This window comes from Ovis aries, chromosome 22 (genome assembly GCF_016772045.2).
Source record: "Ovis aries strain OAR_USU_Benz2616 breed Rambouillet chromosome 22, ARS-UI_Ramb_v3.0, whole genome shotgun sequence".
NCBI classification, from domain to species: Eukaryota; Metazoa; Chordata; class Mammalia; order Artiodactyla; family Bovidae; genus Ovis; species Ovis aries.
In genome coordinates this window covers 13,590,955-13,618,313 of record NC_056075.1, presented here as the reverse complement: position 1 = coordinate 13,618,313, position 27,359 = coordinate 13,590,955, and the positions used below count along the sequence as shown (strand labels likewise).

At 35.1% G+C, this 27,359-nt stretch overlaps 1 protein-coding gene across 1 annotated transcript in view; it reads right to left on the bottom strand.

The window, feature by feature from the left end:
* Positions 1 to 27,359, bottom strand: part of MARCHF5 (membrane associated ring-CH-type finger 5) — a 54,320-nt gene that overhangs the window by 8,497 nt on the left and 18,464 nt on the right. Inside the window, exons 2-3 of the mRNA XM_004020033.4 lie at positions 26,715 to 26,917; positions 2,032 to 2,162 (exon numbers count right to left, since the gene is read on the bottom strand). Of these exons, the coding sequence (XP_004020082.1) occupies positions 2,032 to 2,162; positions 26,715 to 26,917 (334 nt within the window). The remainder of the gene's footprint in view (positions 1 to 2,031; positions 2,163 to 26,714; positions 26,918 to 27,359) is intronic.

Here is a 27,359-nt window from a genome sequence, read left to right as displayed (position 1 = left end):
CTCATCAATTACTATAATTTTTTTAAGACTATGCTAGCCTAAAAATTTTTCCTCAAAAAAAAAAAAAAAAAAAAAGAGCCATCCCACTTATAGTCAGTTAGGCCTTAAAGAGAAATCACTCAGTCTAAAAGGGACTTAACTTCCTCATCTGCATATATGTCTATATAATGTATTTGTACATTAAACAATGTATAATCTCCTAAGTTTTCAGGTCTTTGTCAGTCCGAGTGAATGGTCCTGAACTTCCTTGATCTACTGATATACTAATTCTCATTACTGGAGTTTAATAAATTATTGCAGAGCAAGTATCAGCCAGACAAACCTGTTATTACCTGGCAGAACTGGTCATATTAAAAAAATAATTATTTATGAAAGCTTTTAAAGTTAATATCTGCATATATACTATATAGGGGATACCTAGATATCAGATAGTCTCTACTTTCTCAAGAAAAATACCTGTTAATAGGAAGAGCAAGGCCTGAATACAGCAAAAATTAAATAACTTAGAATGCCTTGGAGGAGGCAGCCCAATAGGCCTCCAAGTAGAACAAAGTTAAGATTGTGGAGAACACTGCATAACAAATCATGTTAAAGAAATGAAATCTTTTTCAAGTCAGTGAGTCTCAATCTTTATCCACTATCCTGTGACAAATGATTTGTGATTCATTCCAGTGACTATATCCAGATTTCTGAGGTGTCATCAACATTTTATAAAGAAGCATTGCAAATCCCATCTCATCATGATTATTAATGTAGCAACCAGAAGGGCTGCTCACTCTTGACCAGGCATAGATAGGTTACGTGCAGTTTCTAGAATACTACAGATAATCTCTTGATCCCTTTTTCTTTTCACATACTCTTTAATTTATATTAAAGAAAGGCAAGTTATATCTTACTGAATTAGTTATGAAACAATCATTTGATCACTTAAGTTAGAGGTGATATTAAGCTTTGAGGAAAGATACTGAAAGGTATTATTTTAGGAAGATTCATTTAGAAGGTTGGATTGACAAAAAGAATGAAGTTAAAACAATCAAGAGGCTCCGTTAGCCATCCAGGTATGATGAGGGCTGGGTGGGGGAACTGATAGTAAGTCAGGCATTAAAGACAGTGGAAAGAAAGTCACAGATGTTAAGACATCAAAATGGAAATTGCCTGGACTTGGTCAGTGGACTGAATATAGGGCTATGCAACAGAAAGAGTTAATAATAAAGGTAATCCTAAGAATGTAGGCTATTTATTGAGCAGAAGGGAAAATAACTGTAGGAATCAAAGACATAGGACAATATAACAGGGAATAAATTTAGACTTCAAACTGAGGAAAAGACCAAGTTTGATTTCAATAGTAGGTGTGAAGTCATAAGAAGTCATTTAAGGAGAAAGGCCATGCTGCTGTTATAGGACTGATTTTATGAAAATATTAAGATGAAAGACAAATCTGAACACAAAACTCATGGTTAAGACAGGTAGAAATCTTTAAGGAAAAGGTATAAAGAGAGAAGAGTCAAGGGCTTGGGACTAAGTAAATCTTCAAATTTAAGTCTCTAATTTCTATCAACAATGACTGTAGCTTTGTTTTGTAAAAGCAAAAAACAAGAAGTAACTAAGTGACTGATCAACAAGAGACTGGCTGTTGAACTGCTGAAATTCTATACAAACAATGCTATTCAGATTTCTCCATACTTTGTGAAAAGATCTGTAAAATTCACTGGGATTCAGCTCTAATGTTTTCTTTTGCAAGGAAAAGAATAGTGTGTGTGGGAGAACATATTTTTTCTTACATATGCACAAATAAAGTCTGGAAGAAGGTTTGGGTTAGGCAGTGGCTACCTGGGGAGAGGGGAACCTGGGCAAGTGAAGGACAGGAGTAAGAAGACTTTCCCCTAGAGAGCTTTTAAAATATTTTCTTATTTTTAAGCCATGAGAATATTATTACTTGGTCAAAATAATAGTTTTTAAAACTCCTAACAAAAATCTATTTAGTAGATTTTCATATCAAAAGTAACATCATCTGATAGAATACAAGTGAACCTGCATCACTGTCACCGCTCCGTAAGTCACAGCTGTCCAATAGATGGAGCCAACCATTATTCCTGCTGCAGCAAATGGACAGGCTTTTGAGATCAGTCTATCTGCAAGATCCAAGACGTAAACAACTGGACCTATAATACAAAGAAAACAGAGTTTCAACATAAGACAGATTTTTAAAAAAGACCTGTTCAGTGTCCACAGATACAAAATATTTTTATGAAGTTGAATGCACTGATACTTTAGAAATCACTTTTATTATAACAATTATAACCTAGATTTAATAGATTTAGAATTTCAGTCATTTGCATGAATAGTTGTTTCTCTTCCTAAACCCTAGGAAATACCTCTTCAAATTTTTATCTTTAATAGTAAACCTAGTAAACCTAAGAGTAAAGCCTCAAACACAGCTGCTTTTTATAAAGGAAAAGAATTCTCTTGTTTCTCTTAGTGACACTGAAGACTATAGAATGACATAGCATTTCTGCCTGCTCTCCATAAACAGTTCCTGGCCACAGTTAGACTGGCCACACACTTGGTCAGAGTCACTTTTTTTACTTCACTTACTACTTCCTTGATAGTGTGTAAAGGTAACCAAGGCTATTTTCCTGTAGTTACACAAGTCTGTCTTACTTTGATATCCAATTTAGTTGAGCGTTATTCTCTTAACAAACAACTTTTAATGATCATGCCAGTTTTTGTGGCATTCTAACAGCTGGATGTGCCAATTATACCTCTATTATTACGTGTTTACTAAGCGAACTCTGGTTATTACCTCCTCTGGCAGTTATCTGGAATAACTACACTTGGAGGAAGTCTAATAACTGCCATTAAGCCTGATATAATTTAGCTCCAGAATCTCCTAGAATAGCAGAAAAGCCCCAGAACTGATTTAGAGCAAGGCCTAAAGAACTGAATATCTAAGTTTAACTAAGATATCATAAAAATCTTGACTTAATAATCATATTTGTTGAATGCTCTCTATGTACATTTTCTCAGAAATATTTAAGAGCTGTATCTACCCCTGAGGGCTTGCAATCTCTAAGAGAATGCTGTATACAAAGCCAATATATTTTTCAGTGTACAAAGAAATTCACATAGCAATATGATGATAAAATCACTACAAGAACAAGTATCCATCTACGGAGCTCTAATTTATAGTTCCTGATTTCTGGAGCCAGTAATATCACTCATCACTGTATACAAAGAGACCATATTGTAAAGAAGAAAGGACACTAGGAGAGATGTCAAAGGGACCTATGATTTAAACTCAGCATATAAACTTACTATTGTTAAAGTCTAACTTACAGAACATTTAAAATCATGACAAGCTATCTTTTGGGACCAAAGAGAAAAAGTAAGCCTAGTGCAGTGCATGCTGACTCTACACTCTACATGACAGTAGGCATTGTGTGACACATTCACTACATGTGTCCTTAACCAGCCTCATAATGTAGGGTTTAACCCTTAAGACACAAATTTGCTGGGTTAAGTTTATAACTCAGAAGGCACAATAAAAAAAATTTTAGTGAGTCTTCAAAGATCCCTGAAATGCTAGTACCAAAAGTTAAAGCCAGTGGGTATACATAAAACTTCAAAACTTCAGCTTTCATATTCTCTACTGATAATTCTTTAATCAGAAAATTGAAACCACAAGAGAACAACTACAGTCTCTTTACAGCACATTTCCACCTACCAGCATCACAACTATCCTATCCGAAGTCAGTCCCTTCACTCTAGATCCCGTCCCCTCACCAACTCAAAGACATGGCTCCAGCAATTCACTCCTCCCCTCCTACAGCATTTCTCCCCTACCCTGTATTGGATTATTGTCATCAAACATGTCATTATTTCTTTTACTTAAAAAACAAACACTTCTTTTCTTGATCCTTTCTTCCCATTGCTTCATTTATTTGCTCCCTTTACAACAAAGTTACTCAAAAGACTTTTCAGTTTCCATTTTTTCTCCTTCAATCCTCTCTTGAACACACTCCAAACTGCTCCTCAAGGTCACTGACAAGCTACACACAGCTAAATCCAGTGGTCTAATCTCAGCCTTCCTCTTATTTGGCCTACCACCACCATCTGACAGATGTTCCCCTTTTCCCAATATATGGTTCTTCATGGCATCTCCAGGACTTCACCATCTCTTGGTTTTCTATTTCACCAGTCACTAACTTTTCAGTCTCCTTTCCTGGTTCCTCCTCTTTTTCTTGACCTCAGTGAGGCCCATCCCATCACCTTCTACTTCTTCACACTCCATATTTGATTACTCAGCTCTACTTTTCTTTTTACCAAAGCATCTATCACTTAACATACTCTAATGTCCTTATTAATTGTTTCTACCTACTAGAATAGGGGTTGAGGAACTATGGCCCATGGGCTGAATCCACCTTGCTGTTTTTGTAAATAATGTTTTATTGCAACATGGTGACATGCAAAGCCTACAACACAGTTAGTTGACTCTTGAACAACATGAGTTTGAAGTGCATGGATCCACTGATACTAAGATTTTTTTCAACAGCAAATACTACAGTTCTATATAACCCTCTACTGGTTGACTGTGGATTCGGAGGGATATGGAGGAGCTGTGGATAGAGGACTATAAGTTTATATATGGACTTTCAACCACACAGAGGGTTGGCAACCCTTCCCCATACACTGTTCAAGGGTCAGTTGTATTTACTGTTTTTTAACAGAAAAAGTGTTCTGGCTCCTGAACTAGAACACAAGATCCAAAGTTAAAGTAACCTTTATATTTTGCTTATTGATGAATCCCAAATTCCTATGATTCTCAAAAATTTGCTTAACTTTCTACTGAGGTACTTAAACTATGGTACAAAAATCTCTAGGTCTTCCTTTTTCATTATTTTGTATGAAGTGATGAGACTTCAAGTCATGACGAGACTATTTTCTACATAGTCAGAATCAGAATGTATTGGAAGAGAAGGTATTTTACCTGCTTCCAACTGGCCTCCTCCCACACCCTATCTTTTCAAAAAGGGTGCTTGGGAAGATCTACTGATGGAGGATCTGCTGATGGAGCAAAGCGATAGGTCATTTAGATGGAAACGTAGTTCCTAAGAAGCAATTCACCACTACCAGTTTTATCTGCTACGAACACGGACAATACAGAGATATTTGAATTCTTTCCTTTAAATATCTCAGAAGGTTTCAACACAATAAGCTCGGTTTTCAATTTTCTTCTAAATCATTAGATATGAATTCTTTCTGTACAAACTAAACAAACAAACACTCATACTTCCTTCTGGAAATTTTTTACTCATCCCTTGTGTCATATGCAATAGATATGCTGGATTAAATGAAGACACTAGCTGCATTTTATAATTCCTATTTCCAGTTTTTCTGACAAAATTCTGTCTAGGCTTTTGTCTTAAGTTTTTTTTTTTGCCTAAACCTCTCAAGTCTCTTTCAGACAGACTAGTACAAGATTAGTTTAGTATTTTAAAGCAGAGTAAACGCCTAGTGGTAAACATTACCAAAGAAATATAAACTGCCAGGTATTTCTTTCTGACAGCTAAAGATTATCTAGGAGTCTCTTATTTGATGAATAAGAATAATCACCAAAATCCTCCGGATGCAGTCCCTCGATAATACTTTTCTTATTAGGAAGCTTATCATGTGTTACTATGCCATGACTTCAGGTCATAAAAGGAAAACTGTAACAGTCACTAGATTCTTCTCACTGTTAAGATTACAGTGCAAACAGTTACAGGAAATGAGGAAAGCCAAGACTCTTGCCCTTGAAAACCTCAATTCTAATGGAGAGGAAGAAGTATGATTAAATGTAAATCACAAGTTAAATATGTAAGGGCATAAAAAAGTTTTAGTATTTTAAGAAGGCATTAATGAATTTTTAATACCTCAGTTGGCTTCATCACTTAAGTTCCAACAGTACTGTATTTATATAATGAATGGCAATTGGAGAAGCTATGTATAAATACAAGTTTTTAAAATTCAACAATTTAATTGTTGAATAAAAGGTCGCTAGGGAAACATGAATTAAAAGAAAATCTATTGTGAATTCTTTTGTACAATAAAGCTAAAAAGCTTTTGTAAAGAAAATAACTATACCTAATGTTTTAGGTAAGTTCAGATTTTCACATTTCAGATTTGAGTGACATCAAACTGAGCTGAAAACTACTGGGGAAACTCCTAAGTCCAAGTCTACTGAAAAGAAATAATCAGTTTTATCTGGCAGACACTGCAAAAGTAGATATATTGTAATTGTTGTGTTGTGATTTAAATTCAACTCTGTGTATGCAAGGTTATTAAATTTATGAATTAATGACTGAAGGACAGATAATACTTAGTGTTCAAAATCTCCCGGCACTGTTTATAGTCATACCCAGAATTCCCAGGCCCGTTCTTGGGGAAGAAAGGTATCCTCAAAAACATCTCTGACCAATTCTTGAAAAATAATTTCTAAATGCTACACAAAACATAATTTAACGCTTCACAAGGTAACCTTTTATAAGCTCCTGAGAAGGTAACAGCTTCCATGAACTCCAAGGTTTCTATTAAGTAGCCAAATTTCTAAGAGAGATTGCAGAGAATTAGCTTTGATTCAGATCCAACTCAAATGCCAACATTAAGCCAAATGATCAACCCCACTTTCAGGTTCAGAAGTATCCAGAATTGCAGATTTTGGAGGCCACCAAGAGTTTTAACAATATAGTTCTAAACTTCTTTCCTTGCACACTATTTCCAGAATGTACTGCCCCTACTCTGACTAAATCTGTATGAAAATCCAACTTCCCAATGAAAACTACGCTAACCTGATAGAAGTGGACTAACTGTTCTACCCCACCCTGTTCATGTTTCACGAAGCTTCCTTCACACACTATCCCACAAAATGCACTTACCCCTTTGCTTGTGCATAATGTTAGTACTTTATGTTCTTGTTCAGTGTTTGTTCAGTTGTCTCAGTATCCTTTATGTCTGTCCATGTCAGCATCATCTTAGACTGAAAACTCCCAGGGGGCAGGGGCCTTGTCTGTTTAACTCGTTTTGTACAGTGCCTAGGATAGAACCATGTACAGATAGGTGCTTAAAAAATGCTCTTTAACGATAACTGGTACCACTCTCAGGGACTCTCTAAGTGCCAGCTATCTTCAGCACATGGTACTTGGCAGTACATCAGGGCGCTTTGGCCTGTTCTACAGGGCATTAGAATGTAATGGCAGAGGAGCTAGCTGCAGCACTCTGTGGCAAGTATTTGACTCTATCCATTGTTAAGAAACAGTATCACAACCACCAATTCAACAAAGAGTTAAAAATACGTGGGAATTTTGATGGAATAGTAAAGAGCTTTAACTCTTTCTCTAGCGTTCATCTGTTTCCAACACTAACATGCCAGAGGCAAGATCTAGGAGCCTCAGACAAGCTTATGTAAGTTTCATCTTTAATTGCTCTGCTTGTAGGGTGAGATGTTACTATTTTTTTAATGTTTAAACAAACATCCTGCAAACTCAGGCTGTAAGTTACTTTGCCTAATAACAAAAAGTTAGTCATTAGATTATAAACAGAAGGGTATATTTTGGACAATTATTTATTGAACCAAACTAATAATAACTGACCCCAAATCCCTCAAAATAAGCAACACTGAAAAAAGATTCAGAGTCAAAGGAGATGAGTACCATGGTCTCAGTGTATTTGTGTGTGTGTATATATGTGTGTGTGTGAATATATATAGTGTATGACTAAGAAAAGTAACTAAAGACCATCAAAGTAGTTTGGAGTACATAGTTTGTGCCAAGGGAAAGCTTAAATTCTTCCTCATTAGAATGGAATAGCCCATAGAATATATGAGGGCTATAAAGTCAACTACTAAGTACTTATTAAGCACCTATTGTACACACAGAATTTTACTATGCATTAAAATGTAAACAAAATTTAATACACTAGCCTCTGCCTCCAAGGAGCTACAATCTAGTTAGGGACAAACAATAAATAAATACTCATTAAACAACTGGAAAACTATAGAAAACTGACAAATTTAAGATAGTATCATACAAACTATACAGATACATGTCAACAAAATTTTAAGATTATAGAGAGGGTAAGGATACAAGGAGTTTTGTATGTATGTATGTATGTACTAATCAAGAGAAGTGCATCTTGACCATGAAGTCTTTGATCTGAAAAGTCTATGCTAAAAGACTTTCTAACTAGAGATAAAAGATTTTATTCAAAGGGCTTATATATTTTTTAAACAGCTAGCTGCTATCAAGAGTTACTGATACAAAGTTGGCTGGATCTTTGAAAACATGACACAACAGGTGGGAGTCTCTGGTGAGAGACATGTTAAGGTGAACGTGATCTTTTAGGAAAACTAAGAATATTTAAAGTCAGAATAAGCCAGAATAGAATCCACAAGATTTTGTATCCAAAGTAAGTATAAAAAAAGAGAGAAAGCATCAATCTTTCTCTCTATATTAAATCAGCTTAATATAAAAGAGAGATGAGTTAAAAATGATAAATATTAAACCTTATTAGAGAAAAAATGTTTTGTCTGCTTTTAGGAGAAACCATGCCTGAAGGATTATTCTTTTAATTTCAAACTTAAAAGTTGAAAAAGTTAAGTCATGATAAAAGAAAGACCACTACCAATTATCATTAATACATAAAAACAGATGGCAATATTAATTATGCACACACTACATATATGCCAAGGAACTGTTATTACATATTCTTTTTTCTTCTTTAAACAAACCCATATTTAAAAAATTTTCCATGATGGGAATATAGTTTTATTAGTAAGAAAAACTACTTTCTAGAGAATAACAAAAGGTTATCATAAAATTCAGGTAACCATACCCCAAGGAAAGTCAACCTGACATTACTGTTTAATTTTCTTTTCCCCTTTATATGAGAAACTCACAGTAGGCTCCTTAGGAGGCAAAATAACAAGGTAGGTGAGGATTCAGTAGGGCCTACAGTGTGAATTATGACAAAATGCTATCTCTGGACCTCAATTTCTACATATGTAATGATTATGAAAATAATACCTACTTCAGAGTTTTTCTGAAAAATTAATGCATATAAAACTCAATACAGGACATAATGTTACGCTGTAATGTCAGGTATTAGTTCTTTCAAAAATGGCACACTAAGTATAATAGAACTCTGGAACAGAGGTATAATCCAAGATGGATGTTGAGGAAAAACTTATGGAATAAGGTTCTGGTATAAAAACAGACTGTTTCAGGAAAATCTTAGGTAAGAAATAAAGGATAGATCTTTTCTGCCTAAAGGTCTAGGACAAGGAGGAAGAGGCAAATTCATGGAGCCAAGAAATCTGGGAATGGAGAAAGAGAAGACACTATGCTATAATTAGTAATTATGTCAAAAAAATTTTAAGATTCTATACTTGTGTTTTGGACCTATAATTCAGTTACCTATATTTACACATAGTGTACACCCAAAAAGGTTTACCCTGTTGGAAGATACTTATTAAATAAATTTATATTTAAATCTTAGGGAATAAGACTAGAAGTGATCCAGCAATAAATACAAGAAATCCTTACTTTGAAGGTAGACTAGTCATCTGCTTCATAAGAGGGTATATGAATGAGGGCCAAAGAAGATATAATGAGGTAGCTAACTACAAACTTTAACACCAGAAGGTACTCAAAGCCTGAATCATTATGGAGTAGGATTTCGGTTTTTAAATTCTGTCATTTTGATAGGAGTTTAGATATAAAGCAAAGTAAAACATAAACACTTCTCTAATGGCCAAGTGTAAATATTACTAGAAACTCTTAATTATATTTATATGAAGAAAGTACTTGAATTCTTAAGTCTAAACTGGTTTGCAAGTAATGAAATAAGACAACGATATATTTTATGAGAGCAGTCAGGTGTAAATGGCTTGGATTTATTAATAGAGGGCTGTGGAGTTAGAGGAAACAGTACAGACTATTCTGAGAGAGTAGCTGATAGCTTAGAAAAACATTAAAAATGTAAAATTCTCATTAAATTGAAGTCATGAAAAACTTCTTTAAATTTGGGGAAAATATATTTAATGCATATTTAGTACCCTGTTTCAAACAACATTCTTTTTGGCTTTCCAATGGTTTAGCCACCTCATTCATAAAGAAATGTTAAGTTAAAACTGTGAAATAAAAGCTTTTCTTATCTTATAGATTATACTGACAAACTAAAACATTAGCCATTCTATTGGCAAAGCTATAGGCAAACAGGTAGACTCATCCATTGCTGGTACATGTAAAATGGTATAGTACCTATGGAGGGGAATTTGGTAATATGCAGCAAAAGTATATGTGCAGCTCACACTCTGACTTAGCAACCCTTTCTCAGTTCATCTTTTATAAGTATTCTAAGCTAACAAACACACAAAAATGGAGAATTACAATATCATCCTTCTGTACCATCTAATGAAATAATAGATCTGGAGGTAGTGAGTGAAAAAATTATCAGTCAATGCTAAAACCAGTAGGTGGAAGCTGACGGGGAACACTACTGGATGGATCAGGTGATAACACCTGTGTCCACTGATCAGTCTTATGATAAAAAAAAAGACAACTACACATTTTTTCCAGCTTTACTGAGATATTACTGAAACACAACATATACAAGTTGAAGGTTTAGAATGCAATAGTTTGATAATATCTATTGAGAAATGATTACCACAATAAGGTTAGTTAAAACTTCAATCCTCTTCCACAATTAACATTTTTGTGGTGGTAACACTTATGATCTACTCTCTTAACCTTCATTTATATAATACAGTGTTAATTATGTCACCATGCCATACACTGATCCTTAGAACTGATTCAGCTTTTAAATGGAAGTTTGTACCCCTTGACCATATCTCCCATTATTTCCCAACCACCAGTCCCAACGATTCTATTTGAATTTGGGTATTTTAGAGTCCACATCTGAGTGAGAACATATAGCATTTTCTTTCTCTGACTTATTTTGCTTAACACAATGACCTTAAGATCCAGCCATGTTGTTGCAAAAGCAGCATTTCCTTTTTTTTAAAATGGCTGAATATTCTACTGCATATATACACACACACGTTTTCTCCATCGTCTGTCAATGGACCTTTAGGCTGTTTCAGTATCTTGGCTATTGTGAAGAATGCTGCAGTGAACGGGGGTGGGGGTGGGGCACGGGTGCAGGTTATCTTTCCAGACAGTGATTTCATTCCTTCAGATATATACTCAGAAGTGGGGCTGCTGGATCACACGATAGTTAAAAGAATATATATTTTTTAGTAATCTCCATAGTTTTCCATACTGGCTGTCCCAATTTATATTCCCACAAACAGCGCACACACTATCCTTTTCTCCACAACCTTATTAACATTTGTTGTCTTTTTGTCAACAGTCATTCTCACAGGCATGAAGCAACATCTCACTGTGGTTTTTACATTTCATTTCCCTGATGATTAGTGATGCTGAGTATCTTTTCATATATCAGCTGACAATTTGTATGTCTTATACAGAAAATCTTCAAGATCTTCATCCATTTTAAAATCAGATTGTGTTTGGGTTTTGTTTTTGGATGTTGAGTTGTATGGGGGCTTCCCTGATGGCTCAGAGGGTAAAGAATCTGCCTGTAATGTATGAAATGCGGGTTCAATCCCTGGGTTGGGAATATCTCCTGGAGGAGGAAGTAGCAATCCAATCCAGCATTCTTGCCTGAAAAACCTCATGGACAGAGGAACCTGGTGGACTACAGTCCAAAGGGCTGCAAAGAGTCAGACATGACTACCCATGCACACATACATACATTGAGTTGTATGAATTTCTTATATATTTTGGATAGTAATCCCCTATCAGATAGAGGCTTTAGGATGATTTACAAATATTTTCTCATTCCATGGTTTATCTTTTTATTTTGCTGTTTCTTTTTGCTGTGGAGAAATATGTTAGTTTGATATAGTCCAATCTGTTTATTTTTGTTTCTGTTGCTTATGAAGAAAAAAAATCCAAAAAATAATTATAATGGATATCCAATTATTCAAAAAAAATAATTGCCAAGACCAATGTCAAGGAAACTTTCTGATGTTTTATTCTCAAACTTTCACACTTTCTGGTCTTAGATTTAAACCTCTAGGGTCTTCCTGGTGGTCCAGGGGTTAAGAATCCATCTTCCAATGCAGGGGACATGGGTTTGATCCCTGGTTGGGGAACTAAGATCCTACATGCCATGGAGCAAATAAGCCCACATGCCACAGTGAAGAGCCAGTGAAGACAAAAAACAGAAACTGAATCTCTAATCCATTTTGAGGTACCATGTTGCTTTACAATAGCTTTGTAATAAAGTTTAAATCAGTAAATATGATGCCACCTGCTCTGTTCTTCTTTTTCAGGACTGCTTTGGCTATTTAGGATCTTTTGTATTTCCATACAGTTTTAGGATTAATTTCTCTACTTTTGTGAAAAATGCCCTTAAACCTGAAGGGATTACACTGACAATATAGATGGCTTTGGGTAGTATGGACATTTTAACAGTGTTAACTGTTCCAATCCATGAGTAAGAGATACCTTCCCACTAACTTGTGTCTTATTTTTTGAAATGGAGATTTTTAAACAAAATCTAAATTCTCTTTGGCTGTGCTGGGTCCTCACTGCTGCGGGCTCTCCTCTGGCTGTGGCGAGGGGGCTGCTCTCCAGCGCACAGGCTTCCCATCGCAGTGGCTTCTCTTGTGGCGCACAGGCTTCAGCGGCTGCGGCAAGTCGGCTTCTTTCAATTCAGATGTCTTTTCTTTCTTTTTCTTGACTAACTGTTCTGGGTAGAACTTCTAGTATTATGTTACACAGGAGTGGTGAGAACAGATACCCCTGTCTTGCTCCTGATCTTAGTGGGTATGTTGCGTATGATATTAGCTGTGGGTTTGACAAATACAGCTTTTATTATGTTGAGGTACACCCTTCTATACCCAATTTGTTGGGAGTTTTTATCATGAAAGGATGTTGGATTCTGTCAAATACTTTTCTGCATTCACTGAGATACTAAGATTTTATCTTTCATTCTATTAATGTGGTATACCACACTGATTGATATGCAGATATTGAAACATCCTTACACCTCAGGGATAAATCCCACTTGATCATGGTGTACGATCTTTCAATATACTGTTGAATTTGGTTTGTTAATGTTTTGTTGTGAATTTTTACATCTGTATTCATCAAGGATATTGGCTTGTAGTTTTCTTACAGTGTCTGTATCTGGCTTTGGTATCAGGATAATGCTGGCTTCATAAAATGAGTCTGGGAATCCGTCCTATTTAAAGAGTTTGAGAAGGATTGGTACTAATTCTTCTTTATGGGTTTGTCAGAATTCACCAGTGAAACCATCTAGTCCTGGTCTTTTCTTTGTTGGGAGCTTTATAATCTCCTTTCTTTTTATTCATCTGTTCACATTTTTTATTTTTCATGATTCACTTTTTGTACGTTTGTGGTTCTAGGAATTTATCTTTACTTTTAGTTTATCCAATTTGTTGGCATACAGCTGCTCACAGTACTTTCTTAACATATTATTGACCAGAGATGTATTATGTCTTGTTACCTGAAGGTTATTGACCAGAGATGTTTCTATATTTACTTACATAACAAATTGTTGGCCACAGGCATTAGTTTGTATAAAAATCCCCCAGTTAATAATGTGTTAAGATCCTTTGTATTTTGGAAGTGTCAGTGATAATGTTTCCTCTTTGAAAGACAAGTACACATACGTACCTCATGTTGTGATGTAAAAGTACACAGAAACATCTATGAAATATTCTTGAAAAAAAAAAAATCACAGCAACCCCATCAATGAGATCTAACCAGTATATAAGAAATGCAAAGAATAAAGCAATATATTACTGATATATTCTTGGTATGCGTAATAACAAAACCCCCAAATGGGAAATTCTTGATAACAGATGATCTTTTTATTCAATGGAAAAATTACAAGGAAAAGTAAAATACTCAGTTTTACAAGTCACACTAGGTCTTGGGTCCATACAAAGCCAGAGTTTACCCTCAAACCCTCAAAAGGGTTATATAAACCCTGGATGAAAGGGTAATAAGCTAGAAAAAAATCCACAGGACAATAAAATGAGCCAACAAAGAAAACTTTGTCTTATTTTCAAAAGGTGAAAAGTACAATAAGGAGGAGAGTTTCTTCTAAGAATTTGTAAACATAGTCAATTAGCATGCTGATTTCAGGTTAGAAATCTGTCTGTGCTATGGGAGAAAACCCAAACTCATATTAAAGTGATCCCATATTAGCAACATCCCTTGGCATCTACCAACAGCAAATGCAATCAGTCTAGAGTTCCTTCACCTTCAGGATATGCATAGCCTACAAATATAAACACAGTTCCCTCTTTAGAGAAATCAAGCATCATGGGCAAGAGCCAGAAGAAAACAAATCAGGCTACCAAAGGCTAAATAATGGAACTATCAATCTGATCATAAAAAAAAAAAACAAAACAAAACAAATAATTCTAAATGAACAAGAAGCGAGAGACTATTAAAAAAATGATCAGGCACATTTAAGAAACAATTAGAACTTATAGTGGGAACCTCACTTCCCCTCGATCATATACTGCTCAAGAAAGAATCTGAGAAAAGGGTAACTGTTACGAAGAAATTATAATGAGACGAAAAGATGAAAAACACAGAAGAGACATGAAAAATAAAATGTCTAACAGAACTCTCATCAGAGTTCTAGAATATGAGAACAGAGAGAATGTGGGAGAAGCAATATTTGAAGAGACAAAGCTAAGACTTTTCAAAGATAGTCACTTAAAAGGAAAGTAAGATATAAAACTTAGTAACAAGTACAGGGGAAAATTTAGTATGAGAGGAAAAGCCATTTCAGTCCAGATGATGATCAACTAAAGGGGAAAAGAGAGAAAAGGAGAAATAGAATGCATTAAATTTGGTAGTAAAAATCCAACTATATGAGTATCACAGTAAGTGTAAAAAAGAATTCAGAAGAGCTGAAAATAAAAGGATGAAAAAAGATAAGCAAATGCAACAACATTAAAAAAAAAAAAAGGTGGTATGAGAGGGGGGAGAAAGAGCAACTTTTCAGTGAATAAACCTGACAAACACAACCTTGCTGAGATGATCAAGGTCAGTATCACAGGTGATAGGTAACTGAGAGCCAGCAACATGATGAAAACGGTACTTCATCTCTGTGGTCTTGTACCCTAAAACTCATAACCCCAGTAGATGATGGAAAAAACATGAGATAGATCCTGACAGATGTTATATAAAACATGTAATCAGTATTCCTCAAAACTTTCAAGGTCACCAAAAACAAGGAAAGTCTGAGAAACTGTTACAGTCAAGAGGAGCATTAAGGAGACATGATTAAATGTAATGTAATATCCCGAACAGGATCCTGGAACAGAATACAGACATTAGGGAAAAATTAAGAAAACCTGAATAAAGTATGGGCTTAAGTTAATAATAATAGCAGTATTGGTGCATTAATTATATTAGGTTGGTGCAAAAGTAATTGCAGTTTTGCACTGTTGAACTTTGCCATTTGATATTAGAATCCATTCTTATATAAATGTGGTTATATTATACATCACTTTAGTGTGCATATCTCACTTTGTTTTTCTTGCTAATGACTTATTACTTGCTGTGTATATTTATTTTGGACTATGGAAATAATGTTAGACAAAAAGCAAATTCAAGCGATTTTCTTATTTGAGTTCAAAATGGGTTGTAAGCAGCAGAGACCACTCACAACATCAATACATTTGGCCCAGGAACTGCTAATGAATGTACAGTGCAGTGGTGGTTCACAAAGAGAGATCAAGAGCCTTGAAGATGAAGAGTATAGTGGCCAGCCATCAGAAGTTGCCAATGACCAACTGAGAGCATCATTGAAGCTGAGCCTCTTAAAACTACATGAGAAGTTGCTGAAGAACTCAATGTTGACCATTCTACAGTCGTTTGGTATTTGAAGCAAACTGGAAAGGTGAAAAAGCTCAGTAAGTGGGTGCCTCATGAGCTGACTGAAAATTTAAAAAAAAAATTGTTTTGAAGAGTCATCTTCTCTTATTCTGTGCAACGACAACAAGCCTTTTCTCAATTAGGTTGTAACGTGTGATGAAAAACGGATTTTATACAATGACAGCCAGTGACAACCAGCTCAGTGGTTGGACACTACAGAAATAAATGTTTCTTACTGGCAAAAATGTGTTGATTGTAATGGCTCCTATTTTGATTAATAAAGATGTGTTTGAATCTAGTTATAATGATTTAAAATTCACAGTTTTAAACCAAAATTATGTTTGCACCAACCTAATAACAAAATCACTGCAGATGGTGATTGCAGCCATGAAATTAAAAGATGCTCACTCCTTGGAAGGAAAGTTATGACCAATTAGATAGCATATTAAAAAGCAGAGACATTACTTTGCCAACAAAGGTCCATCTAGTCAAGGCTATGGTTTTTCCAGTGGTCATGTATGGATGTGAGAGTTGGACTGTGAAGAAAGCTGAGCGCCGAAGGATCGATGCTTTTGAACTGTGGTGTTGGAAAAGACTCTTGAGGGTCCCTTGGACTGCAAGGTCCAACCAGTCCATCCTAAAGGAGATCAGTCCTGGGTGTTCATTGGAAGGACTGATGCTGAAGCTGAAACTCCAGTACTTTGGCCACCTGATGAAGAGTTGACTCACTGGAAAAGACCCTGATGCTGGGAGGGGTTGGGGGCAGGAGGAGAAGGGGACGACAGACGGTGAGATGGCTGGATGGCATCACTGACTCTATGAACATGAGTTTGAGTCGACTCCAGGAGTTGGTGATGGACAGGGAGGTGTCACAAAGAGTCGGACACGACTGAGCGACTGAACTGAACTGAATAACAAATGTACCATAATACATAGTGTTAATAACAGAGGAAAACTACATATGGTATATATGCAAGCTCTCCATACTACCTTTGCAACTTTTCTGTAAATCAAAAATTGTCCTAAAATAACAACAAATCAATTTTTTAAAAAGCTGGTGTAACTATATTTTCATTCTAGAGTTGGTCCTCCATATCCAAGGGTTCTGCATCTGTGTATTCAACCATCTGCACATGGAAAATATCTGGGGCAAAAATCTCCAGAGTTCCCCAAATCAAAACTCAAATTTGCTGCACAATGGCAACTCATTACTTACCATTTACTTTGTATTAGATATTTTGAGTAATATAGAGATGATTTAAAGAATATAGTACAATGTACATCAATTATATGTAAATACTATGCAATTTTTTAAAAAGGGACTTGAGCATCCATGGATTTTGGTTTCTGCAGGGGTCCTGGAACCAACCTCCTATGGATACCAAGGGGCAACTGTATTATCATATCTATATTATGTATAAGACAAAAAAATTCTTATAGGTAAAACAGTCCTTAATGATAAAAAGTTGAGCTCACCAGGGTATTTTATTTCTAAACCTGAGGGATAGGTAAATGAATGACAGTTTATTAGTCATTATCCCTCATATGTATTTATGATATATTCTTTCTCAGCAAATAAAATTTTATCATTAAAAAAGTACCTGAGTGAACATTCTGCTGAGTTTTGATAAATGCTAAGGCAGCAAATATAATTAGTTCTGTATTGATAGCAGCGTGTTGGCAAAGGCAATGAAAAAGCAGGCACTCCAATACACTGTTGGGAAGATTAAATAGACATAATCTCTACAAAAGCCAGTTTGATGGTATCTATTAATGTTATAACTGCACATACTCTGACTTACAGCTATTCCACTCTAGTCATTTATCTTACAGAAATATTTGCACATGTAAAATTATTTTACATAGCTGTTTATGACAGCACTCTTTGTAGTAGTAAAAGATTATACAACAAAGTCTGTATGTCCATTGTAAGGAGCCTGGTTATATAATCATACATCTATGTAACAATACTATACAACTACAAAGAGAAAGAAAGCTCTTTATACACTAATATAAAAGCTCTTAATACACTAATATCTACCATACACTGCTAAGAAAAAAAAGGCAAGCACAGAACACGATGTATATTCTACCACCTGCTGTGCTCCATGTCACCGTGTGCTCCATGTTCTGTTTGCCTCTCCAAGCTCACTCCTCTTTCTCCAACCTGCTTTGTGTATTGGGAAGCTGACCAAACAAACTGCATCCTCTAGGTAACCTTGCCCGTTTCCTTCTCATGTGTTCAAACAATGAGTGGAACGGCTAGGAAATCAGAGAGTGGTAAAAGTGTTAAGGCAATTTCCCCACCCTGGCACCTTGGCTGTATGCAGCCTGCCTTTCTCTAAGAGCACAGGTCCTATTGAGCAGCCAAAGCTCTTGGCAAGTTCTGTTAACAGATCCCCTGCCTTATACCCTCAGACCTAGGAATGTAAATGGTTTTCATAGTTGCCAGTCACTGAGTATTTCTCTATCCCTTTTGTTCCTTTAACTCTACCCTAATGTTTATAGATTTTGTGCATGAGTGTGTGTATGTTTAGGGAGGAAGGGGAAAAGAAGGAAGGCATGGGATGGGGGGAGAGAGAGAGAAACAAGGGAGAGAAAGAGAAATGAGAAGGAAGGGGAAGAAAGGATAAGAAAGAAAAAGAGAAGCACTTTGGAATGGAACACCAGAGACCTATAACAGTGGTTGCCGCCAAGGGAGGAAATTTACGTGGCACTGTGATTGGTGGACATGGTAAAAAGACTTTTCATTAAATACCCTACTTTGAATCTTGGTCCATGTAAATATATTATCTAGAAGGAAAATACATGCTTTGATTCCAATAGCATCAAATCACAGAAAATCTTTGTTTACGTATAAAAATGTAATTTATTAACATTATCTCAAATTAATGCAAATTCCCAGTCTCTCTATTGTTATAGTACATGAAACTACTACTTATCCATATAAGGCCTGATAAACTGACTCACTGGCTGCAAGTAACATAAAATTCAGCAATTTAAAATCCTGGCTCCTTACTTGCTAGAAACTCATGCACTTCCATTAAAAAAAATACGCTGAGTCTGTTTCCTTAACTGTAGAGTAAGGACAATATCTACTGTGAGAGCTAACACAATCAACACAGTGCCTGGCAAATAGTCAGGGTCTGTTAGCAAGTGATAGCTACTGACATCACTGTTAATATTATTAAAAGAAAACATTATAAAATAGTAATAACTATTAATTTTATTTGCTAGTTTCTCTAGGAAAGTTTTCTCCCAGGAATCATTCCTATCATCGCTAGAGAATATCTTTTCCTTTTAAGCGTTACAGGCCACCTAACATTTGACAACCAGTTTTTGAGGGTATTGTTAGTTATCTTCAACTTTACACAGAAGTTTGAATTAATGCTTAGTTGAGAACAATAAAATACAGAAATAGAAAACAAAGCTGTAATAAAAATTAAATAGAAAGTAATCTAAGAATTTACATAAAAGAGTGAAAGTGGCAACACTGATATCAGTTGAAATCAACTTAAAGGCAAAAATTGTTACTAGAAACAAAGAAGGACATTTTATAATGGTAAAAGGGACAGTCCATCAGAAAAACATAACAAATTAGGAACATTTATGCACCTAACAATAGAGTGTAAAATAAAACAAAAATGGACAGAACTGGAGAAACAGATAATTCAACAATAGCTTAGACTTTAACAGCTCACTTTTAACGATGAATAGGTAAAAGATCAACAAGGAAACAGAAGATTTCAAAAATTTATGAGTCAACTAGATATTTATATCACACTCTACCACAACCACTAAACAGAATACACATCTTTTTAAGTGTACATGGAATATTTGCCAGGATAAAGCTTGCTAGAACATAAAACAAGCCTTAATTATTTAAAAGAACAGATATCAAAGTAATGGAATGAAATTAGAATCAATAAAAGAATGGCATTTGGGAAATTTATAAATATGTTAAAAATAAACACACTCCTAAATAATCAACAGGTCAAAGAAGAAATCCATATATTGCTTAGAGAAATTTATAGATGTAAATGACTACATTGAAAAATAAGAAAGGTCGAGAATGAAAAGCCAAGCTACAGACTGGGGTAAAAATATTTACAAAAGATATTCCTGATAAAGAACTGTTATCCAAAAGATAGAAAGAACATTTAAAACTCAACAATAGGGAAAAAATGATCAAAAGACATTACCAATTATGACATCTTAGCAAAGAAGGTATGACTGCTAATAAGCATATGAAAAGACATTTAATATCTACATCATTAGGGAACTGCAAATTCAAACAATATGATATAAATGGCTAAAATCCCCAAAATGGAAAACAATAAGTGCCGACAAGGATATAGAGAAACAGGAACTTATTGCTGATCAGAATGCAAAATGTACAGCCATTCTGAAATATAATTTGGTAGTTTCTCACAAAATTAAAAATACTCTTCCCATATGATCCAGCAATTACGCTCCCTGTTATTTACGTAAATAAGCTGAAAATATATGTCCACACAAAAACTTGCACATAGCTGTGTACTATAGCTTTATCTATAATTGCCAAAACCTGGAAGCAACAAAATGTCCTTCAGTAGGTGAATGGAAAAATAAGCTGTGGTAAGTCCAGATACTGGGATATTATTCAGTGCTCACAAGAAATGAATTATCTAACTGTAAAAGGAATACAGAAACTAAGGCTACATACCATATGATTCCAACTACATGGCATCCTGAAAAAGGCATATGAAAACAGTGAAAAGATCAGTGGTTATCACGGTTTAGGGAAGAGGATGGGATGAATAATAGATGGATTTTCAGTGCAGTGAAATACTATGTATTATACTATAATAGTGAATACACATCATTATATATTTGTCCGCACCCATAGAATGTACAATACCAAGAGTGAACCCTAATGTAAACTTTGGACTTTGGGTAGTAATGTGTCAATATAGGTTCATCAGTTGTAGAAATGTATCACCCTGGCGAAACACATTAATTAATGCAGGAGGCTAAAACCCATGGACAGAGAAGCCTGGTGGGTTACAGTCCATAGGGTCGCAGAAGAACTGGGACAGGAAGTGACTGAGCACACATGCACGTAAAGAGGCAGGGAGTATATGAGGGTGTTTCTGTACCTTCCTCTCAATTTTCCTGTGAACTGTTCTCAAATGCAACATGTTTTAAAAAAGATCTCAAACCCTTAATCTATCCTTATACTTTAAGAAACTAGAAAATCAAATTAAATCCAAACCAAGTAGAAAGAAATAACAAAGACTAAAGTAGAACTAAATGAAATAGAAAGAGAGAAACAAACAAACAAACTGTAAGTTCATTCTTTGAAAAGATCAACAAAATTAACAAATCTTTAGCTAGACTGGCCAAGAAAAAAGAGGTAAGAGTCATATTACTAAAATAAAGTCATGAATGAAAGAGGGGACATTAATATTAACCTTACAGAAATTAAAAAATGAAAAGCTCAGGACCAGATGGATTCACTATCACCAAACATTTAAAGAATTAACACCAATCCTTCACAATCTCCTTCCCAAAAATGCGAAAGAAAAGATCACTTCCCAACTCATTTTATGAGACCAGTATCACCTAATTCTTGAACCACTGAGAAACATCAAAGAAAAAATTAAAGACCAATATCTACAGATAGAAAAATTCTCAAATTCTAACAAACCAAATTCAGCAATATCTAAAATGGATTATACATCAATATCAAGTAGAATTTATCCCAGAAAGGCAACACTGGTTAATGCAATATACCATATATCAGTAGCATAAAGGACAAAAACCACATGATCACTTCGACAGACTCAGAAAAGACATCTGACAAAATATAACACCCTATTACGGTAAAAAAACACTCAACAAACTAGAAGGGAAAATCTTCAATTTGATAGAAATTATCTATGAAAAACCCAGAGATAACATACTTCACGGTGAAAGACTGTTTTTGCTCTAAGATCAAAAATGAGATAAAGATGTCCTTACCACTTCCATTTAACATTGTTCTGGAGTTTGCAGCCAGGGCAACTGTGTTGTGCTATGCTTAGTTGCTCAGTCATGTCCCACTCTTTGTGATGCCATGGACTGTAGCCCACCAGGCTCCTCTGTCCATGGGGATTCACCAGGCAAGAATACTGGAGTGGGTTGCCATGCCCTCCTCCAGGGACTCTTCCCAACCCAGGGATCGAACCCAGGTCTCCCGCATTACAGGTGGATTCTTTACCGTCTGAGCCACCAGGGAAGCTCAGGGCAGCTAGGCAAGGGAATGAAATAAAAGCAGCTAGACTGGAAAAGATGAAGCAAAACTGTTTCTATTCCAGATGACATGATATTATATATAGGAAATCCTAAGCAATGCACTAAAATACTGTTAGAACTATTAAATGAGAACAGCATGGCTGTAGGATATGTGATAAAAATACAAAAATCAGCTGTATACTACACACTTGCAATAAGCAATCTGAAAATAAAATTAAGAAAACAACTGCATTGAAAATACCATCAAAAAGAATGATAGAAATAAATTTAACAAAACAAATTTTGGGGAGTAAGGTATAGACTACTAGGTATAAAATAACCTATAAGGATACAACATGGAATACAGCCAGTATTTTATAATAACTATAAATAGAGAATAACCTTTAAAAGTCATGAATCACTATACTGTGTATCTGTAACTTATACAATGTAGTGTAGCAACTATAAGTCAATTAAGAAAAAAACCAAAGTACTTAAAAAAAAAAGGAATGAACGAAATATTTATGAATAAATTTAACAAATGAAGAGACCTGTACACCACAAACATACTGTCCCTGGATCCTTTTGTTTAGCTAAACAAAATAACTATCTGGTCTTAAGCTGCATATAAATATCTTATTATTTTTTTTGAAATATTTTATTTTCAATAGAAGACAAACTGTTCTCGGCTGGTGTTCTTTTCCTGTTTTAAATCTATGCTTCTTTAACATGCACATAAACTAATGATTCCATGAAAACGCAGATCATTAATTACAATGAGGGGTGGAGTTAACATTCTTCATTCTTTTAATTAATTACTCATTTAGCTGTAACCAGCCTTAGTTGTGGCACATGGGATCTGATAAGGCATGTGGAATCTAGTTCCCTGACCAGGGATTGAACCCCGGCCCCCTGCATTGGGAGCACGGAGTCTTAGGCACTGTATCACCAGGGAATTCACCAGATTTTTCATCCTTAACAGCTCTCAGATGATTTTAATGTTGCTGGTTCTGAGACCATATTTTGAGTAGTTTTTAAGTGCCTGTAGTTACACACAACTGTCCTACTTCACTAGAAAAAAGCGAATAATGAGAGGAGTGAAAGTCTGATGGACTGTCTCTAAGTTTTCCATAGCCAGGTACGATACATTCCCTACTGACAATTAAGAACAGACCTTTGCCAGCATCCTTCACCATGGTCACCACTAAGTACCAGAGAAGATGCAGACTCTGGCCAGCTGGTCAAACAGACTGCAGCTAAATCCATATGAAAACTCTTTTTTAATACCCGCTACACAAAGACCATCTCACAGAATGTTGACCATCAGCTCTTCCTCTCTGCATCTTTTCTCCTGTCTCTTATTTCTTCTTTTGGCCAGTGTCTCCTAAGTGTCTTTGGGGGACCAATGGTGGTCCCTGGCAATCATCTGGTTTACTACAGACAATTTGGTTTAAATGAAAAGTGATAAAAGCTTTGATCACAAACATTTCATAAATTGAAGATTAATTATGACTTTCAAGGAAATTCTTTTAGGTTCTTAACTGTTATGTTCCAAGGGTCACATATGCTTTACAAGGTTAAGAAGAGACTGACTCAGCTAACAAACTTCGACATCATGAGTTGTTTACATTGGCTAAATATATTATTTTATTGTTGTTCTTATCAGCGTGGTAAGCCTCTAATCTAAGTAATAACTGCCTCAAAAGCATTCACTGAAGAGTAGAAATGATGAAAATATACTTGACTCGAAATGATAAATAGTATGATCTTACAGAGTGAAAACAGTAGGATCTTAGAGTGGGCTGTGACCAGTGAATTACAAGTTATTAGTCTGTACTAGGGGAACTCCTTATTCCCATCACAGCACAACACATTTTAAAACAGGGTCTAAATCATTATAAAACAGTAATAAGCCACTGAAGTCTTCAAATAATTTTCAACCACAAAGCCATTGAAGTCTTCATATAATTTTCAACCACTCTAGTAAACCAGCTGACACCTGCATTACAAATTTTGTCACTGACAGCAAAGATTAAAAACTGTAAAGGAACTTTAACTTATTTTAACGAAATCAAGTGTAACTACAGTCAGCTGCAAAATTAATGACAAATATGCTCAGAAAGAAAACAATCTACTGGTATATTTCTGTATCAGATGACACTGCTGGACATTATATAACAGGTGTCATATTCAGTGAGTAAGAACAGTTAGTATCACAGGTGTATGCTCTTAAATATTTTGTTTTATGACTGTAAGAAACCGCTAGTATTCAAAGTATGAACCAACCCTTGGCATATACATAAACTGTAAATAAAACTTTAATTCTGATTATCAATGAAAACATGCTTTAGAGAAGGGATTTTCTTTAACCAACAATTATCTTTGAACCTTAACTTGAAAATATACACTAGGATCAACATAGCCAAAAGCACTAGTCGTGTGTACCCAGGAACATTATGGCACCTAAAAGTCAATTCACACAAGGCTCCATTCACAGGCAACAGCTGGAGTTTGACAGTTAAATTTGCTATTGAGTCTATTAAAGATTGCATAGAAAACTGTGAATATATATTCAACTGCAGGCCCTGAGCAGATATCCTCGGCATGTTATGTCAGGAAAAAAGAAGTAAGCACAACACTCTGATTTTTTATCTTGTCAGGAGGAAAGATGCTACCAAAAGCTGTTCAAATGAAGAATATACATTTCCACCCCATGACACCGATAAGGTCAGTAAAAAATTTCTGTGATTATCTGTGGCTTACTCAAGTGGCAGATCTCTGTGAGACATATAGTGAATAGCTTGAACCCATCATAGCTGAAATTCTTTAGGATAAAATACAAAGACCAAATCATGATACACACAGCTTAATCATAGTTTGACTTTTCCAACATCTAGCCAAGCTCTATCCTTGTAGAATGAATTGGGTACCTTATTATTAGTATACTTAGAAAAATTTATTCAGTTACCACACTAGACCTAAAAAAATGTATTTCATAGAACTGAAATACACCAGGACAGATTTACCCAGTGCCACTTTCCAAACTGAAATATTCAACTTCATTGCTGAGTGCCATGCATTTGTCAACTCAGATATTGTAGGTAGTTTTCAGTGAGAATTCTTGCAATAATTTTGGTATTCATCCATCTGAGTATCTAAAACATCTAGAAGAATCATCCTATACTTGCTGCTGAATCATCCTATACTTGGTTGTTGGAAATATTCAACAATCTATAGTTGAAAAGTGCGATTATCTGATTTAGCAGAACTAATAAGACAAGAAACTGTAGCTTTGACTTCAGTGAGCCAGGTATCAATGTGGTGAAAGATTGCAGCAGTAATTGCTTTTCATGATGTTTGGAAGGCCCATCAATGAGATCCACAAATGCTAAATGTCCAAAAAAAAAAAGGGTACGTTCTCTACTACACTATTTTTCTTTCATAGAAAACTATCACTTCTTCCTATGCATTATGTTAGAGAAATACAGACAACTACGGAAATTTTGATTGCCCTTATTATTAATCTTCTCACATTAGAAAAGCACTTCAAAAAAAAAAAAAAAAAGAAAAGCACTTCATCATCTGCATTTATGTAGCTTTATTAAAAAAAAAAGGTCTGATTTCAATATATATAGCACCTAGAAAAAAATAACATATCTAATAATTTCCAATTTCTCCTTCAAACATTCCTCCACAAAGTCATTTTTTCCTTTGGACCTTCTGAAAAACCAAACTGCTTTCAAACACTTCTTGATTGTAGTCAAGGATGATATTAAAAATGTTTAATAACATTTTTATTAATGGCATGGCATAACCACCAGAGAATGATACCAGTTCATAATCACATGGCTGTATTGAAACATGCTAACTAAATATCAGTGTTAGTTACAGCTTCCTTTAAACATTCTGCTACGCTTATTTCAACTCTAGCCTCATTCTCAAAGACTATTGGTTATTTCTTGCCAGCCAATTCACAGAGAAAGGAAAGTAGTTTTCACGAAAGACAGCCATATAAATTGGATTCCAAAGATTAATTTAACACTGCATTTTATTAAATATTTAATGTCCTCACTTTTATTCCTTAATACAAAAGTTAAGAAGAATAAATATTAGAACAACTATTGTTTTCTTTCTCCCACACCATTGGTTTCTAGAGAATGAGGCTCCTTAGCTTTTTATTATAGTTGTGTTACTTGATTTTATCTACATAATTAGATATCCAAGTTCTTTATCCGTCAACCAAAAGAAAACATTTAATACACAAATGGATAGATTTGGGAATATATTAAGGATAAGGTAAACTGTTAGCAAAACAAATAAATATCTGACATTTAGATGTAAAACAGAAATGGAATAGAGAAACTCACAAAAAAGCAGAGATGACTCAAAGACAAACCTAGGGTCTTAGAGTCACATACAATGTAAGAACATGGTATATATATATATCTGTGTTGGTTTCAGGGGTCTTCTTACCCAACTTTGGAAAAACTATTAAGTACTCAGCATTGCACTGAGGACACGCCACTCTGGCTGTACTGTTTCCTCTCTGTTTTTCATCCACCCAGCGCTGTAGACAAGCCTGGTGAACCCATTTCGTAGATCCTCTGCATCTGCATGGTCTCACCCATTCAGCTGTTCTATCATCTTCATCAGTGGCAAAACACACCCAGCAACTTCTGTAAATTAAGAGAGAAAACAATGATATTATCATTAACACTCCAGCCTCCTCTTCACTGCAGCTCCACTTAATGGGATGAGCCTCCTATGTTATATTATAGAACCTTTAATTCTGTATTAAAAGACTGAGGGGGAAAATAACCAACACATTTCCAGTAGAGTAGCTTCTCCTTTTTTCTGTTTTTCCTTGTGTTCTGTAGAGTCTTGTGTTTTCTGAATTTTGTTTTTACATAACTTCCTCAATGTTTCTAGTAATTTTTCACCTTCTCTAATGAACCAGAATGCAAAGAGACAATCCTCAAGCTGCTTTTATAAGACCTAATAATTCTTGAGGAATGGTAAGTACAGGAATATGTGAAATTCAGTGTATCTCCCATTTCAACAACATTAATCTCTTAACCTCTTGAACCTGGAGAACAAAAGTATTACACAAATGATTTC